General features: G+C 36.7%; 1 protein-coding gene across 1 annotated transcript in view; it reads left to right on the top strand.

The window, feature by feature from the left end:
- Positions 1-16,331, top strand: part of lrba (LPS-responsive vesicle trafficking, beach and anchor containing) — a 503,640-nt gene that overhangs the window by 224,259 nt on the left and 263,050 nt on the right. Inside the window, exons 32-33 of the mRNA XM_062033425.1 lie at positions 6,515-6,599; positions 6,738-6,871. Coding sequence (XP_061889409.1) covers positions 6,515-6,599; positions 6,738-6,871 — 219 coding nt within the window. The remainder of the gene's footprint in view (positions 1-6,514; positions 6,600-6,737; positions 6,872-16,331) is intronic.

Genomic DNA, 16,331 nt, shown 5'->3' with positions numbered 1-16,331 from the left:
TCATTACTAGTTTCTATGTAACTGTTTTTATATTGTTTTACTTTCTTTTTTATTCAAGAAAATGTTTTTAATTTAGTTATCTTATTATTATTTATTTTTTTTAAAGTACCTTATCTTCACCATACCTGGTTGTCCAAATTAGGCATAATAATGTGTTAATTCCACGACTGCATATATCGGTTGATATCGGTATCGGTAATTAAAGAGTTGGACAATATCGGAATATCGGATATCGGCAAAAAGCCATTATCGGACATCCCTAGTTTTTAACATGTAAAGCGACTTTGGGTACTTAGAAAAGCGCTATATAAATCCCAGGTATTATTATTATTATTATTAGTATTTCAAGCATGAACAAAAAAAAAATCATGACTTTGACACAATTGTGTCTCATAATTAAAACAGATGACAGCCAAATGGACTTTGCTGTTTTATTGTCAATGAAACAATAGAACATACGTACTCATATAGTAGTACAGTTGGCACAGTACAGCAAACTGACAGTTAATATTTAAACATTTAACATTTCTAACTATTTTGAACAGAAATAGTTCATGCACATTCAGATAAATTCTTCAAAATTACAATTAAAAAAAATAATACATGTATATATGCGCACTAATTGACTGAAAGAGCACGCACTTGGCGCGATGATGTCATGTTATCCATGGAAAAATGCATTTTTAGACAATATGATTTGCCTGAGCGGCTAGGAGACCCCGAGAGTAACAAGCGCTTGCATTGTTGCCTTTCCATTAAGAACAATAAACTAGTTTTTAGTATAAGTTTGCTGGTTTCAAGAAATGTAATGCCGAGCGCATATCATTATGTCAAGATAATGACACTAGCATTTACTTCATTTAAGAATATTTTTCAACATATTGAGCAAAAAGGTCTCTTTTTTTTCTACCAAGAAAAGTGCACTTGTTATTAGTGAGAATATACTTATTTGAAGCTATTTTTGGGTTCATTGAGGTTAGCTAATTTGACTTGTTTTGACAAGCCAAATTTTCTTGTTGTATTGGCAGATAATTTTGCTTAGTTCAAATAAAATACCCCTCATTTTTGTATATTTTTTTCTTGTTTTTGAACACTGACTTTTTGCAGTGCATGCATTCATTTTCAACCCTTTCCGGGTGAAGGCGATGCTGCAGCCTGTCCCAGTTTGCACTCGGGTGCACAACACGTTTCAGTATGCTAGAATAACTTTCCGATTGGCTGAGGGCGTCACATGGTTTGACAAAATGTGGTTCCTTGATGCGTACGATTGGACAAAAGAAGAACACGATCGCTTTGTCCGAGTGTTGACGACAAGACCATTTAGAATTCAACACTGAAATACAATAAAGATAAAAATGGATGTTAACGCGGCGTGTTTGCTTAGTGGCGTCGAGCGGCGTGCTGTAAACGGGCGCCGTGTGCTTTAAGCGCAGCGACGGGAGGACTGATGGAAGCGTTCATTTAGTCCTCTTTGTTTTGAAGGAGCTACTTCATCTGGAGAGGTGGGGGTCGCCACATTACACCAGACCCCAGACCCCGGCGGAGCTGCTTAACACCTTCCGCGCACATTCCAAAACACATCAGGCTGTCATTCCTTAAGAGTTATCCCTGCTTGGAGACGGTCCTGGCTGGAAAAACAAGCCCCCCCACCCACTCCTCCATATTCAGCTGTACATTAGCTTATTTATGAGGCGGAGGGAGGGGGAATTTACTGCCTGATCAATCAAACATGGACAATGTACCTTGTGTGCCCTCACTATCTCCAGAATGAAGTCATAAAGCACCTTTTAGCCCAACAATCAAACAGCCTAAATTGGCATTTAATGGCCTCCTGCAGGGAATTAAGAGCTTTGTGTTTTCTTACTCTAACAAACTGGCCTTTACAGTCCAGCCTCTAAAGGCCTACTGAAATGATTTTTTTTTATTTAAACGGGAATAGCAGATCCATTCTATGTGTCATACTTGATCATTTCGAGATATTGCCATATTTTTGCTGAAAGGATTTAGTAGAGAAAATCGACGATAAAGTTCGCAACTTTTGCTCGCTGATAAAAAAAAAAAGCCTTGCCTGTAGCGGAAGTAGCGTGACGTCACAGGAGCTAGTATTCCTCACAATTCCCCGTTGTTTACAATGGAGCGAGAGAGATTCGGACCGAGAAAGTGACGATTACCCCATTAATTTGAGCGAGGATGAAAGATTTGTGGATGAGGAACGTAAGAGTGAAGGACTAGAGTGCAGTGCAGGACGTATCTTTTTTCGCTCTGACCGTAACTTAAGTACAAGCTGGCTCATTGGATTCCACACTCTCTCCTTTTTCTATTGTGGATCACGGACCGATTGGTACCGGGGCCGCAAGAGAAATTAAAAAATAAAAAATAAAAAAAAATATTTTTTTTTTTATTTTTTTATTTTTTTTATGAAATCAACATAAAAAACACAATATATACATTATATATCAATATAGATCAAAACAGTCTGCAGGGATACAGTCCGTAAGCACACATAATTGTATTTATTTATGTAAAAAAATAAAAATAAAAAATATATATATATATTTTTTTATATACACCCTCCCACCCACCGGTCCGTGGGACACATTTTCAAGCGTTGACTGGTCCGCAGCTACAAAAAGGTTGGGGACCACTGTTTTAAACCACCTCGAATACTATATCCTCTTGAAAATGAGAGTCGAGAACGCGAAATGGACATGTGGACATGTGGGCTCTGTACCGAGGATGTCGTTGTGGCTTGTACAGCCCTTTGAGACACTTGTGATTTAGGGCTATATAAATAAACATTGATTGATTGATTGATGACATTCAGTGCCTTTTATCTCCACGACAATACATCGGCGAAATGCTTTAGCTACGAGCTAACGTGATAGCATCGTGCTTTAACTGCATATAGAAACAAAAGAAATAAACCCCTGACTGGAAGGATGGATAGAAAATCAACAATACTATTAAACCGTGGACATGTAAATACACGGTTAATGCTTTCCAGGCTGGCGAAGGTTAACAATGCTGTGCTAACGACGCCATTGAAGCTAACTTAGCAACCGGACCGCACAGAGCTATGCTAAAAACATTAGCTCTCCACCTACGCCAGCCAGCCCTCATCTGCTCATCAACACCCGTGCTCACCTGCGTTCCAGCGATCGGCGGAAGGACGAAGGACTTCACCCGATGCGTTTGGCGGCCCGGAGACGTAGGAAGTCAAGGTGAGGTCGGCGGCTAGCGCGTCTGCTCTCCAACAAAGTCCTCCTGGTTGTGTTGCTGTAGTCCGCTGCTAATACACCGATCCCACCTACAACTGTCTTCTTTGCAGCCTTCATTGTTCATTAAACAAATTGCAAAAGATGTCCAGAATACTGTGGAATTATGAAATGAAAACAGAGCTTTTTGTATAGGATTCTACGGGGTACCATAACTTCCGTTAAACTGACTTCGTCACGCGCATACGTCATCATACCGCGACGTTTCAGCCGGGTATTTCCCGGGAAATTTAAAATGTCACTTTATAAGTTAACCCGGCCGTATTGGCATGTGTTGCAATGTTAAGATTTCATCATTGATATATAAACTATCAGACTGCGTGGTCGCTAGTAGTGGCTTTCAGTAGGCCTCTAAGGTTGAACATAATCCAATCTCACGGCTCCAATTTGTTCATTTTCAATGGAGAAATTAATCCGTTCCCAATGTCTAATTGTCACCATAATAAAAAGGTCAACCGTACAGACCAGGTTTAAACTCTTACCACACCTTTCAGCAGCGGATCCCACACTTTTTGACTGGGAGGCCACCTGTTTGACTGTGATATTGTTGGACGTAAGCTCGCAATCTGATAGTACTTTTATTGCCAACTTTTTTGGGGAACTGCACTTTTTATTGGAAGTTTGCCTTAATTAAACCTCTAAAACAGGCCTGGGCAATTATTTTGACTCGGGGGCCACATTTAGAGAAATAAATGTGTCTGAGGGTCGGTGTATCTATTTTTAGGGACACTAATACAAAACTTCACAATAATGTCTGATTGAATGCTAAAAACGTTATGACAGACCGCCTTCAAAACGTAATGGAATTGTACATTTTTCTATGAACGATAAAACATTGAATATTGACAAAATATGAATGTCACACCCCCTTTCGATCGACATATTTTACAATCAAGTGAAACGCAACAAAAGCGGGGGGGTGTATATTGTAGCGTCCCGGAAGAGTTAGTGCTGCAAGGGGTTCTGGGTATTTGTCCTGTTGTGTTACGGTGCGGATGTTCTCCCGAAATGTGTTTGTCATTCTTGTTTGGTGTGGGTTCACAGTGTGGCGCATATTTGTAACAGTGTTAAACTTGTTTATACGGCCACCCTCAGTGTGACCTGTATGGCTGTTGACCAAGTAGGCTTTGCATTCACTTGTGTGTGTGAAAAGCCGTAGATATTATGTGACCGGGCCGGCACGCAAAGGCAGTGCCTTTAAGGTTTATTGTCGCTCTGTACTTCTCCCTACGTCCGTGTACACAGCGGCCTTTTAAAAAGTCATACATTTTACTTTTTGAAACCGATACTGATAATTTCCGATATTACATTTTAAAGCATTTATCGGCCGATAATATCGGCTTTCCGATATCATCAGACATCTCTAGTAAGGATGGAAAGCATAATGCACAAAAAGAGGCGAAAACAAAAGGTATAAAGTAGAATAAAAATGTACCATAGTCGCAATATAACATATACACTACCGTTCAAAAGTTTGGGGTCACATGTAAATGTCCTTATTTTTGAAGGAAAAGCACTGTACTTTTCAATGAAGATAACTTTAAACTAGTCTTAACTTTAAAGAAATACACTCTATACATTGCTAATGTGCTAAATGACTATTCTAGCTGCAAATGTCTGCTTTTTGGTGCAATATCTACAGAGGTGTATAGAGGCCCATTTCCAGCAACTATCACTCCAGTGTTCTAATTAGAGATGTCCGATAATATCGGCCTGCCGATATTATCGGCCGATATATGCGTTAAAATGTAATATCGGAAATTATCGGTATCGTTTTTTTTATTATCGGTATTGTTTTTTTTTTTTTTTTTTATTAAAACCACATAAAAAACACAAGATACACTTACAATTAGTGCACCAACCCAAAAAACCTCCCTCCCCCATTTACACTCATTCACACAAAAGGATTGTTTCTTTCTGTTATTAATATTCTGCTTCCTACATTATATATCAATATATATCAATACAGTCTGCAAGGGATACAGTCCGTAAGCACACATGATTGTGCGTGCTGCTGCTCCACTAATAGTACTAACCTTTAACACTTCATTTTACTCATTTTCATTCATTACTAGTTTCTATGTAACTGTTTTTATATTGTTGTACTTTCTTTTTTATTCAAGAAAATGTTTTCAATTTATTTATCTTATTTTATTAAAAAATTTTTTTTAAAGTACCTTATCTTCACCATACCTGGTTGTCCAAATTAGGCATAATAATGTGTTAATTCCACGACTGCATATATCGGTTGATATCGGTATTGGTTGATATCGGTATCGGTAATTAAAGAGTTCGAAAATATCGGATATCGGCAAAAAGCCATTATCGGACATCCCTAGTTCTAATGGTACAATATGTTTGCTCATTGGCTCAGAAGGCTAATTGATGATTAGAAAACCCTTGTGCAATCATGTTCACACATCTGAAAACAGTTTAGCTCGTTACAGAAGCTACAAAACTGACCTTCCTTTGAGCAGATTGAGTTTCTGGAGCATCACATTTGTGGGGTCAATTAAACGCTCAAAAAAGCCAGAAAAAGAGAACTTTCATCTGAAACTCGACAGTCTATTCTTGTTCTTAGAAATGAAGGCTATTCCACAAAATTGTTTGGGTGACCCCAAACTTTTGAACGGTAGTGTATATGTAATATTTACATATTATATATACAGTTTATAATATTATATTTTTATATAATATATATAATAAATCCCAATTACCATATACAATATTACAGTATATGTAACAGCTGTAGCAACAAAAACAAAAAGGGCAGCATAAAATAGAGTAGATCCAGCAGAAAAATATGCATTAAAACAAAGTGAGGTACAACATTGTGACCTCACCTCCTCATTATGCACCAATCACGGTCACGGTGAGCAACACAACAGTATTCATTTCTCCAGCATTTGGACTGCTGTGCTTGGCGAGTGACACTTGAAACATTACAAGGCACTAAGTATGTCATTTAAAGGCCCCCGTCATGAAAAGCTCTGAATTGTAAATTGATAAGGAAGACGAATTGTGCCCGGAGTACATCATCCGCTATCTAACCATAAAAATGATACTTGTACCCCCACTTGCCCTATTGGACCATAAATCCCCCTCCTCCCTCCTCTCTACATTTGAATGGAGTCCATTGTATGATTTCCTAGGAGGCTGCATGTTTCCACACGGGGTTTATGGTCGTATAATGTATTGCCGCAACATATCCAGACTAATAACAGACTTTCTCCCTGCAGCCGGCGGCCAGGTTCCAGCCAGCGCCAGCTTGCCATCTGTCCCCCAGCTCTCCCCTGTGACCCAGCACACGGCCCCCAGTATGAGGTGATCCATCCGCACATAGAAGCATTTTCATCAACAACTTGAATGTTCTCCCCCTCACACCCACCTGTGTCGCATTTTCATGAACACGGTGTCTAAAGTGGAATCCTACCAAAGTATGTGCTCGTCCTGGTCTCTTAGCATCTCGGAGCGTCTGGAGCACGCTCTGGAGAAGACCGCCCCCCTGCTGAGGGAGATCTTTGTGGACTTCGCCCCCTTCCTCTCCCGCACGCTGTTGGGCAGCCACGGGCAGGAGCTCCTCATCGAGGGCACCAGTGAGTACAGTCTCATGCCGCGACGCACACATTTCACTCAAACATCGTTGAAATTGTTCGGGTTTTTTTTAGTAAATCAGCTATTTTAACAACAAACCCAATTGTTAGTTTTGGGTAATAATAATAATAATAATAGGTTTTATTTGTAAAAAAAAAAAAAAAGCACTTTACATTGAGCAAACAACCTCAGAGTGCTACGGTGTATTAAAAAAAATAAAAAGATAATAAAAATTTAAAAAAATAAAAACTAGTACAGCCTAATAGCTAGAACTATTATGCATATATCTAAAAAAGAAGGGTTTTAAGCCTTTTTTAAACGCATCCACAGTCTGTGGTGCCCTCAGGTGGTCAGGGAGAGCGTTCCACAGACTGGGAGCAGCGTAGCTTTAATCAATATAAATATACTTTCAATAGACATATTGATAGATATTTAATGATAATTAATTAATAAATTAGTTGGTTTTTTTTAAAATTATAAATGATTAATAAATTAGTATTAATAATTATTATTATTTAATTAATATTTAATACAGTAACCTCCATTTACAAACTTTATTGGTTATTCAACAAGGTTCGTAAATCAACAAGTTTGTATAGTGAAGCACATTTCTTGTAAATATGAATAATGGCCAAAAGTCAATATTTTGTTTTTTTTAGTAAATCAGCTATTTTAACAACAAACCTAATTGTTAGTTTTTGGTAATAATAATAATAATAGATTTTATTTGTAAAAAAAAAAAAAAGCACTTTACATTGAGCAAACAACCTCAGAGTGCTACAGTGTATTAAAAAAAATAAAAAGATAATAAAAATTTAAAAAAATAAAAACTAGTACAGCCTAATAGCTAGAACTATTATGCATATATCTAAAAAAAGAAGGGTTTTAAGCCTTTTTTAAACGCATCCACAGTCTGTGGTGCCCTCAGGTGGTCAGGGAGAGCGTTCCACAGACTGGGAGCGGCGTAGCTTTAATCAATATAAATATACCTTCAATAGACATATTGATAGATATTTAATGATTATTAATTAATAAATTAGTATTTATTATTTTTTTAAATGATAAATGATTAATTAATTAATATTAATAATTAATTATTATTATTTAATTAATATTTAATACAGTAACCTCCATTTACAAACTTTATTGGTTATTCAACAAGGTTCGTAAATCAACAAGTTTGTATAGTGAAGCACATTTCTTGTAAATATGAATAATGGCCAAAAGTAAAAAAATTAGGGTTTTTTAGTAAATCAGCTATTTTAACAACAAACCTAATTGTTAGTTTTTGGTAATAATAATAATAGATTTTATTTGTAAAAAAAACACTTTACATTAAGCAAACAAACTCAAAGTGCTACAGTGTATTAAAAAAATTAAAAGATAATTTAAAAAAAAATAAAAATAAAAACAAGAACAGCCTAATAGCTACAACTATTATGCATATATCTAAAAAAAGGCTTTTTTAAAAAGAAGGGTTTTTAAGCCTTTTATAAAAGCATCCACAGTCTGTGGTGCCTTCAGGTGGTCAGGGAGAGCGTTCCACAGACTGGGAGCGGCGTAGCTTTAATCAATATAAATATACTTTCAATAGACATATTGATAGACATTTAATGATTATGAATTAATTAATTAGTATTTATTCTTTTATTATAGATTAAATTAATAAATATTAATAATTAATTATTATTAATTATTTAATTAATATTTAATTATACAGTAAACGTCGATTTACAAACTTTATTGGCTATTCAACAAGGTTCGTAAATCAACAAGTTTGTATAGTGAAGCACATTTCTTTATAAGAAACAATGTAAATATGAATAATGGCCAAAAGTCCATATTTCATGTTTTTTAGTAAATCAGCTATTTTAACAACAAACCTAATTGTTAGTTTTTGGTAATAATAATATATTTTATTTGTTAAAAAAAAGCACTTTACATTGAGCAAACAACCTCAAAGTGCTACAGTGTATTAAAAAAATTAAAAGATCATAAAAATAAAAACAAATAAAAACTAGAACAGCCTAATAGCTAGAACTATTATGCATATATCTAAAAAAAGGCTTTTTTAAAAAGAAGGGTTTTTAAGCCTTTATTAAAAGCATCCACAGTCTGTGGTGCCTTCAGGTGGTCAGGGAGAGCGTTCCACAGACTGGGAGCGGCGTAGCTTTAATCAATATAAATATACTTTCAATAAACATATTGATAGATATTTAATGATTATTAATTAATCAGTATTTTATTTATTATTTGTATTATTATAAATGATTAATTAATTAATATTAATTAAAAATTATTAATTATTGTATTAATATTTAATACATTAAAACCTCGATTTACAAACTTTATTGGTTATTCAACAAGGTTAGTAAATCAACAAGTTTGTATAGTGAAGCACATTTCTTTATAAGAAACAATGTAAATATGAATAATGGCCAAAAGTCCATATTTCGGGTTTTTTAGTAAATCAGCTATTTTAACAACAAACCTAATTGTTACTTTTTGGTAATAATAATAATAATATATTATATTTGTAAAAAAGACACGTTACATTGAGCAAACAACCTCAAAGTGCTACAGTGTATTAAAAAAAATAAAAATAAAAAGATAATACAAATAAATAAAAATAAAAACAAGAACAGCCTAATAGCTAGAACTAGTATGCATATATCTAAAAAAGAAGGGTTTTTAAGCCTTTTTTAAAAGCATCCACAGTCTGTGGTGCCCTCAGGTGGTCAGGGAGAGTGTTCCACAGACTGGGAGCGGCGTAGCTTTTATCAATATAAATATACTTTCAATAAACATATTGATAGATATTTAATGATTATTAATTAATTCATTTGTATTTTATTTATTATTTTTTATCATAGATTATTAATTAATTAATATTAATTATTAATTATTTAATTACTATTGAATTATACAGTAAACGTCGATTTACAAACTATTGGTTATTCAACAAGGTTCGTAAATCAACAAGTTTGTATAGTGAAGCACATTTATGTATAAGAAACAATGTAAATATGAATAATGGCCAAAAGTCCATATTTCGTTTTTTTTTTAGTAAATCAGCTATTTTAACAACAAACCTAATTGTTACTTTTTGGTAATGATAATAATATTAATAGATTTTATTTGTATATAAAAAAAGCACTTTACATTGAGCAAACAACCTCAAAGTGCTACAGTGTATTAAAAAAATTAAAAATAAAAAGATAATAAAAAAAATCAAAAGTCTAAACAAGAACAGCCTAATAGGTAGAACTATTATGCACATGTCTAAAAAAAAAAAGGCTTTTTTAAAAAGAAGGGTTTTTACGCCTTTTTTAAAAGCATCCACAGTCTGTGGTGCCCTCAGGTGGTCAAGGAGAGCGTTCCAAAGACTGGGAGCGGCGTAGCGTTAATAAATATACATATACTTTCAATAGACATATTGATAGATATTTAATGATTATTAATTAATTAATTAGTATTTTATTTATTATTATTTTATTATAAATGATTAATTAATTAATATTAATAATTAAATGTTATTAATTATTTAATAAATATTTAATTATACAGTAAACCTCGATTTACAAACATAACTGGTTATTCAACGAGGTTCGTAAATCAACAAGTTTGTATAGTGAAGCACATTTATGTATAAGAAACAATGTAAATATGAATAATGGCCAAAGGTCCATATTTTAGTGAAGGTTTGTACACTTTGAACACAATATAAAGTGATATACAGTACTGTTTATCAATGGGTTATGGGTTACACTTGTATAGCGCTTTTCTACCTTCAAGGTACTCAAAGCGCTTTGACACTATTTCCACATTCACCCATTCACACACTGATGGCGGGGTGAAGTGTCTTGCTCAAGGACACAACGGACGTGACGAGGTTGGTAGAAGGTGGGGATCGAACCAGGAACCCACGGCCACTCTCCCCACCGTGCCACATCGTCCCTTTACAAACAAACAAACATAACAAGGAGGTGATGGATCCATTCATTAACAAACCAAAACAACAACAACAACAACAAGCTGAACTGTCTTGTATGCTCTGCCAGCACGCGCACACATACAGAAATCCCCCAAAATCCTAAATTTGAACAAAAATATTGCTACAATGATCAACATTTCATTAAAAAAACAACTTCAATATTACCTCTTTATTATAATTTAATTAGAGATTCCGTAAAGGCAATACAGTGGCTGTTAATGCAGGAGTGTGATGAGCGAACACGGCGCTACGAGCCGGTAGCAGAGCTTGAAGGTTTTCATGGGGGGGGGGGGATCAGGTCATAGGCCAGGCCCCTAATAGCAGTGTTTGGGATGTCTGCTGCCACCAAACAAAATGGAAAGTTGATTGATAGTAGCAGTAGGGTGGTGGGGGTGTGTTTGTTGTGCGCATCAACATGTATCAGGCTGCAACTCCACCATATAAACCACTAGTGCGGTGTTTTTCAACCACTGTGCCGTGGCACACTAGTGCAGTGAGATACAGTCTGGTGTGCCGTGGGAGATTATCTAAATTTTTTGCGATAAGGGATTGGCTCGATAAGAGGATTCGATAATAGGCTCGAAGTCGATAATTTCTTAACAAACATCATCCCTAGTTATCATCACTACTGTCTGATTCCAATCAATGCAAGTCATCACAATCATACCAACTTATATTCTTGTCTTCATGAAAGAAAGGAATGTTAAAGGCCTACTGAAATGAATTTTTTTTTATTTAAACGGGGATAGCAGATCTATTCTATGTGTCATACTTGATCATTTCGCGATATTGCCATATTTTTGCTGAAAGGATTTAGTAGAGAACAACGACGATAAAGATCGCAACTTTTGGTCGCTGATAAAAAAAAGGCTTGCCCCTACCGGAAGTAGCGTGACGTAGTCAATTGAACATATACGCAAAGTTCCCTATTGTTTACAATGATGGCCGCATGAAGTGAGAGAGATTCGGACCGAGAAAGCGACGATTTCCCCAATAATTTGAGCGAGGATGAAAGATTTGTGGATGAGGAAAGTGCAAGTGAAGGACTAGTGGGGAGTTGAAGCTATTCAGATAGGGAAGATGCTGTGAGAGGCGGGTGGGACCAGGGGCCGTACTTATCAAGCTTCTTAGAATTACTCCTAAGAAGTCTGCTAAGAGTTGACTTAAGAGTAAATAAATTCTTCGCTGAAAGCTGCACTTAAAAGTTAGTTACCAAGCGTCTTACTCACACTTTCAGCGAAGTGTAGGACTGAATCTTAAGTGTCACACTCAGAGCTGAATTACGACATTACTATGTGCCGTAAACGCAATTTTAGGTGACGTCATTTCTGTGTCCATAGAAATGACCAATCACGGAAGGGAATCCGTTGTCTAAGAATAAAGAAATATCTTGGAAATATTTAAGTGGACAATGGGAGTGTATATTTTGACAATAAACTACAAAATAATACAAAACAAACTAGTCCCCGTCGGCACTCACGCTACCGCTCCCTCTCTTCTCTCGCCCACACACTCACTGACGTGACTCACCTCACGGCCACACACATACGCTACTGTCATAACATTTTCTTTCCAATTCATTAATTAGGCAACTAATTTGAAACTGGTGTGGGTGGCTCTATATATACTAGCCCACTGCAGACACATGCAGAAATCAACAAGAATCGAAAAGTATTAAATCTGTGACAAAAATAATATCCGTTCTGTCTAAACGATACCGTTTGACCAGCTGCTCGTCATAAAAAAAACCAAACATTGTTCCGTTCCCTGAACGTTCGCGCATGTCTCTCTCGCCTCAGTGCCATCCCCTGCTGGCAACTCCTAACCACTTAAGACACCTCTGAAGGTCTCTTAAATATCGTGGAGAGTAGGAGTGATTCTTAGACTTAAGAACGTTGATAAAAAGCTTTTATTCTTAAGTTTGAGAGTAGGACTAAATTTCGCAAATTCTCAGGACTTAAGTGTAAAATGGCACTCTAAGAAGCTTGATAAGTACGGCCCCTGATATTCAGCTGGGAATGACTACAACAGTAAATGAACACAAGACATACAGTATTTCCTTGAATTGGCGCCGGGAATATGGTATTCGCAAGCCTCGAATTGCAGCCGGGTCAAACTCGTTTCGCCAAATAATTAGCGCATGCTTGGCTCTTCCGCCAGGTCAAATATGAGTCATTAAATGACTCCCGCCTCCTGGTGGTAGAGGGCGCTAGTGATCCTTCTTGCGACTGCTGGTATTGCAGAAGACCCGTGCTGCAGAAGAAGACAACCGGCAGCAAGAGTGTGCAGCCATTGTTTGCTTGGACTTTTACCATGGAGGATTACATATCTAAAATAAAACAGTTTTCTAAACTGGACTTTCAATCGAAGCAGGAGGTAATACTTAAAAGGAAGATCTCCATCGAGACAGAGAGACTTTTAAAACTGAAAAAAGATAAGGGAGACTTCTATGTCGATGCTTTTCTTCAAAAGGAGCTGGCATGGACTCATTTATACCTAAAGGTAAGACAATAATAACGTTTTTTTTAATTAAATGTGCTTTTCATGATAAGGTAAGCGCCGGAGTGAGAAGAGGTTTTAAAATAATTAGCGCATGCTTGGCCATCCCGCAGGCTTCTGGTAAGCGCCGGAGTGACAGGAGGTTTTAAATTAATTAGCGCCCCTGCGGCTATTCAAGGAAATACGGTATATATACTCTATTAGCCACAACACAACCAGGCTTATATTTAATATGCCACAAATTAATCCCGCATAACAAACACCTTGGTGTTTGTTATGCTAGCTCCTAGCTACTAGCTCGAGCTAGTTATAGCAAGCGATCAAATGTTTGGAAGCGTACTCACGGTATCGCGTCTGCGTCTGTTAACGAAGTCAAAGTCCTCCTGGTAAGAGTCTCTGTTGTCCGAGTTCTTCGATCTTGACTGCATCTTTCGGGAGTGTAAACAATGAAACACCGACTGTGTTGTGTTGCTGACTTCCCTCGCAAAATACTCCGCTTCGCACCGACTTTCTTCTTTGCTTGCTCAGCTTCTTTCTCCATAATGCAATGAACAAATTGCAACAGATTCACCAACACAGATGTCCAGAATACTGTGGAATAATGATGAAAACAGCTATTTCGTATTGGCTTCAATGTGGAAGCCATACCTCTGTTCTACTGGCTACGTCACGCGCATACGTCATCCTCAAAGGCGTTTTGAACCGGAAGTTCCCCGGGAAATTTAAAATGTCACTTTATAAGTTAACCCGGCCGTATTGGCATGTGTTGGAATGTTAAGATTTCCTCATTGATATATAAACTATCAGACTGCGTGGTCGGTAGTAGTGGCTTTCAGTAGGCCTTTAAACATGCTTGTATTATCATGAAATACCTTTAACTTGTTAACCTCTCTTCCATAAATACATCAATATAAATGATATATATGAATGAGGTAGATCCCCTCCACTTGGTACATTGAAAAGTAGCTCGCCTGCGGAAAAAGTGTGGCCACCCCTAATTTTGACAAAAGTTTAGCTGACGATCTTTTCGCTAAAATGATCAAGTTATTTTTTCTCACAATTGTTAGCGAGCTAGCAAGACAATCATCTCTCCCAGTTGAGACTGCATCCGTCAGATGTCCGACATTCCCCGCTTTAAACGAGAACAGATGCTGCGTCATAAAAACAAGCTCCGCTTTGCAAAATGAGCAATGTATTCATATTTTTTTTTAACGAGAGTAAGTGAAAATGTTCCTACTCTTTATATATTTCCCCCCGCGATGACTGGTGTCCCTCCGTCATGACTATTGTCAACCAGTGAGGACTTCTATTGTCGACCTATTGCGGGGACAAATGATTGCAGGCCTACTGGTCTCGGCCTCTGGACACTCCAGTGGACCATTGATCTGTTAAAAAGGCCCATCCTGGCCATTAGAGATCAATGGGACATATGCCAAACAAGTGGGACCTGTAATACAAGGCTCAAATATGTATTATTTTACATAAACGTCATGTCGGCTCATTAGTCGCGTCAATACTGCAGATGGCACCATGTTAGATCATCCCAATAAAGGACTGCTTAGCCAGATTCCGTAAACCCATCTTTAACTTCAGCTTTTCTGCATCCTTGTACTGTGGTTCATTTTTGACATACAGTACAGGCCAAAAGTTTGGACACACCTTTTCAGTCAATCTTTATTTTCACGACTATTTAGATTGTCACATCAAAACTATGAATGAACACATGTGGAGTTATGTACTTAACAAAAAAAGTGAAAACATGTTTTATATTCTAGTTTCTTCAAAATAGCCCCCCCTTTGCTCTGATTACTGCTTTGCACACTCTTGGCATTCTCTCCATGAGCTTCAAGAGGTAGTCGCCCGAAATGGTTTTCACTTCACAGGTGTGCCTTATCAGGGTTGATTAGTGGAATGTCTTGCTTCATCAATGGGGTTGGGAATGAGAAGGTGTGTCCCAAAGTACTGTACAGATGTACACTACCGTTCAAAAGTTTGGGGTCACATTGAAATGTCCTTATTTTTGAAGGAAAAGCACTGTACTTTTCAATGAAGATCACTTTAAACTAGTCTTAACTTGAAAGAAATACACTCTATACATTGCTAATGTGCTAAATGACTATTCTAGCTGCAAATGTCTGGTTTTTGGTGCAATATCTACATAGGTGTATAGAGGCCCGTTTCCAGCAACTATCACTCCAGTGTTCTAATGGTACAATGTGTTTGCTCATTGGCTCAGAAGGCTAATTGATGATTAGAAAACCCTTGTGCAATCATGTTCACACATCTGAAAACAGTTGAGCTCGTTACAGAAGCTACAAAACTGACCTTCCTTTGAGCAGATTGAGTTTCTGGAGCATCACATTTGTGGGGGTCAATTAAACGCTCAAAATGGCCAGAAAAAAGAGAACTTTCATCTGAAACTCGACAGTCTATTCTTGTTCTTAGAAATGAAGGCTATTCCACAAAATTGTTTGGGTGACCCCAAACTTTTGAACGGTAGTGTATGTACAGTATATGTGTATGTATATGTACGTAAATTGTTTCTCTCAAAACTGAAAGAACGGATATATTTTGCCAGAAAGGGCTTCATTATTTCCAGGCCACATAAAATGAGGTGGTGGGCCACACTAAATGACGGGACAGATTTGGCATCCAGGCCTTGAGTTTGGCACCTGTTTTGGAGATGAAAAGAATAAAACTGTAATAAAACAATATGTACATGTACTGCCTTGCATTTATATTTAATGGCACACTAAAGATGAATATTTAAATTATGTAAAAAAAAATAGCCAAATGTCAATTTTAACACACCTTGAAATGTTATCTTAAAGCAGGTGTTCTTGACCTTTTTGACTTGGGGACCCTACTCATATTTTAATACTGAATTAGTAATCTTAATTCCTTATTCCATAACTATATCTAACCTATTTAGTGTTTAACAGGATAGAACCTGTCAAATGAAATGTAAG

Source organism: Entelurus aequoreus, linkage group LG22, assembly GCF_033978785.1.
Source record: "Entelurus aequoreus isolate RoL-2023_Sb linkage group LG22, RoL_Eaeq_v1.1, whole genome shotgun sequence".
Lineage (NCBI taxonomy): Eukaryota > Metazoa > Chordata > Actinopteri > Syngnathiformes > Syngnathidae > Entelurus > Entelurus aequoreus.
Note: the sequence above shows the minus strand (reverse complement) of the source record. Positions and strands in the feature narration are given on the sequence as shown.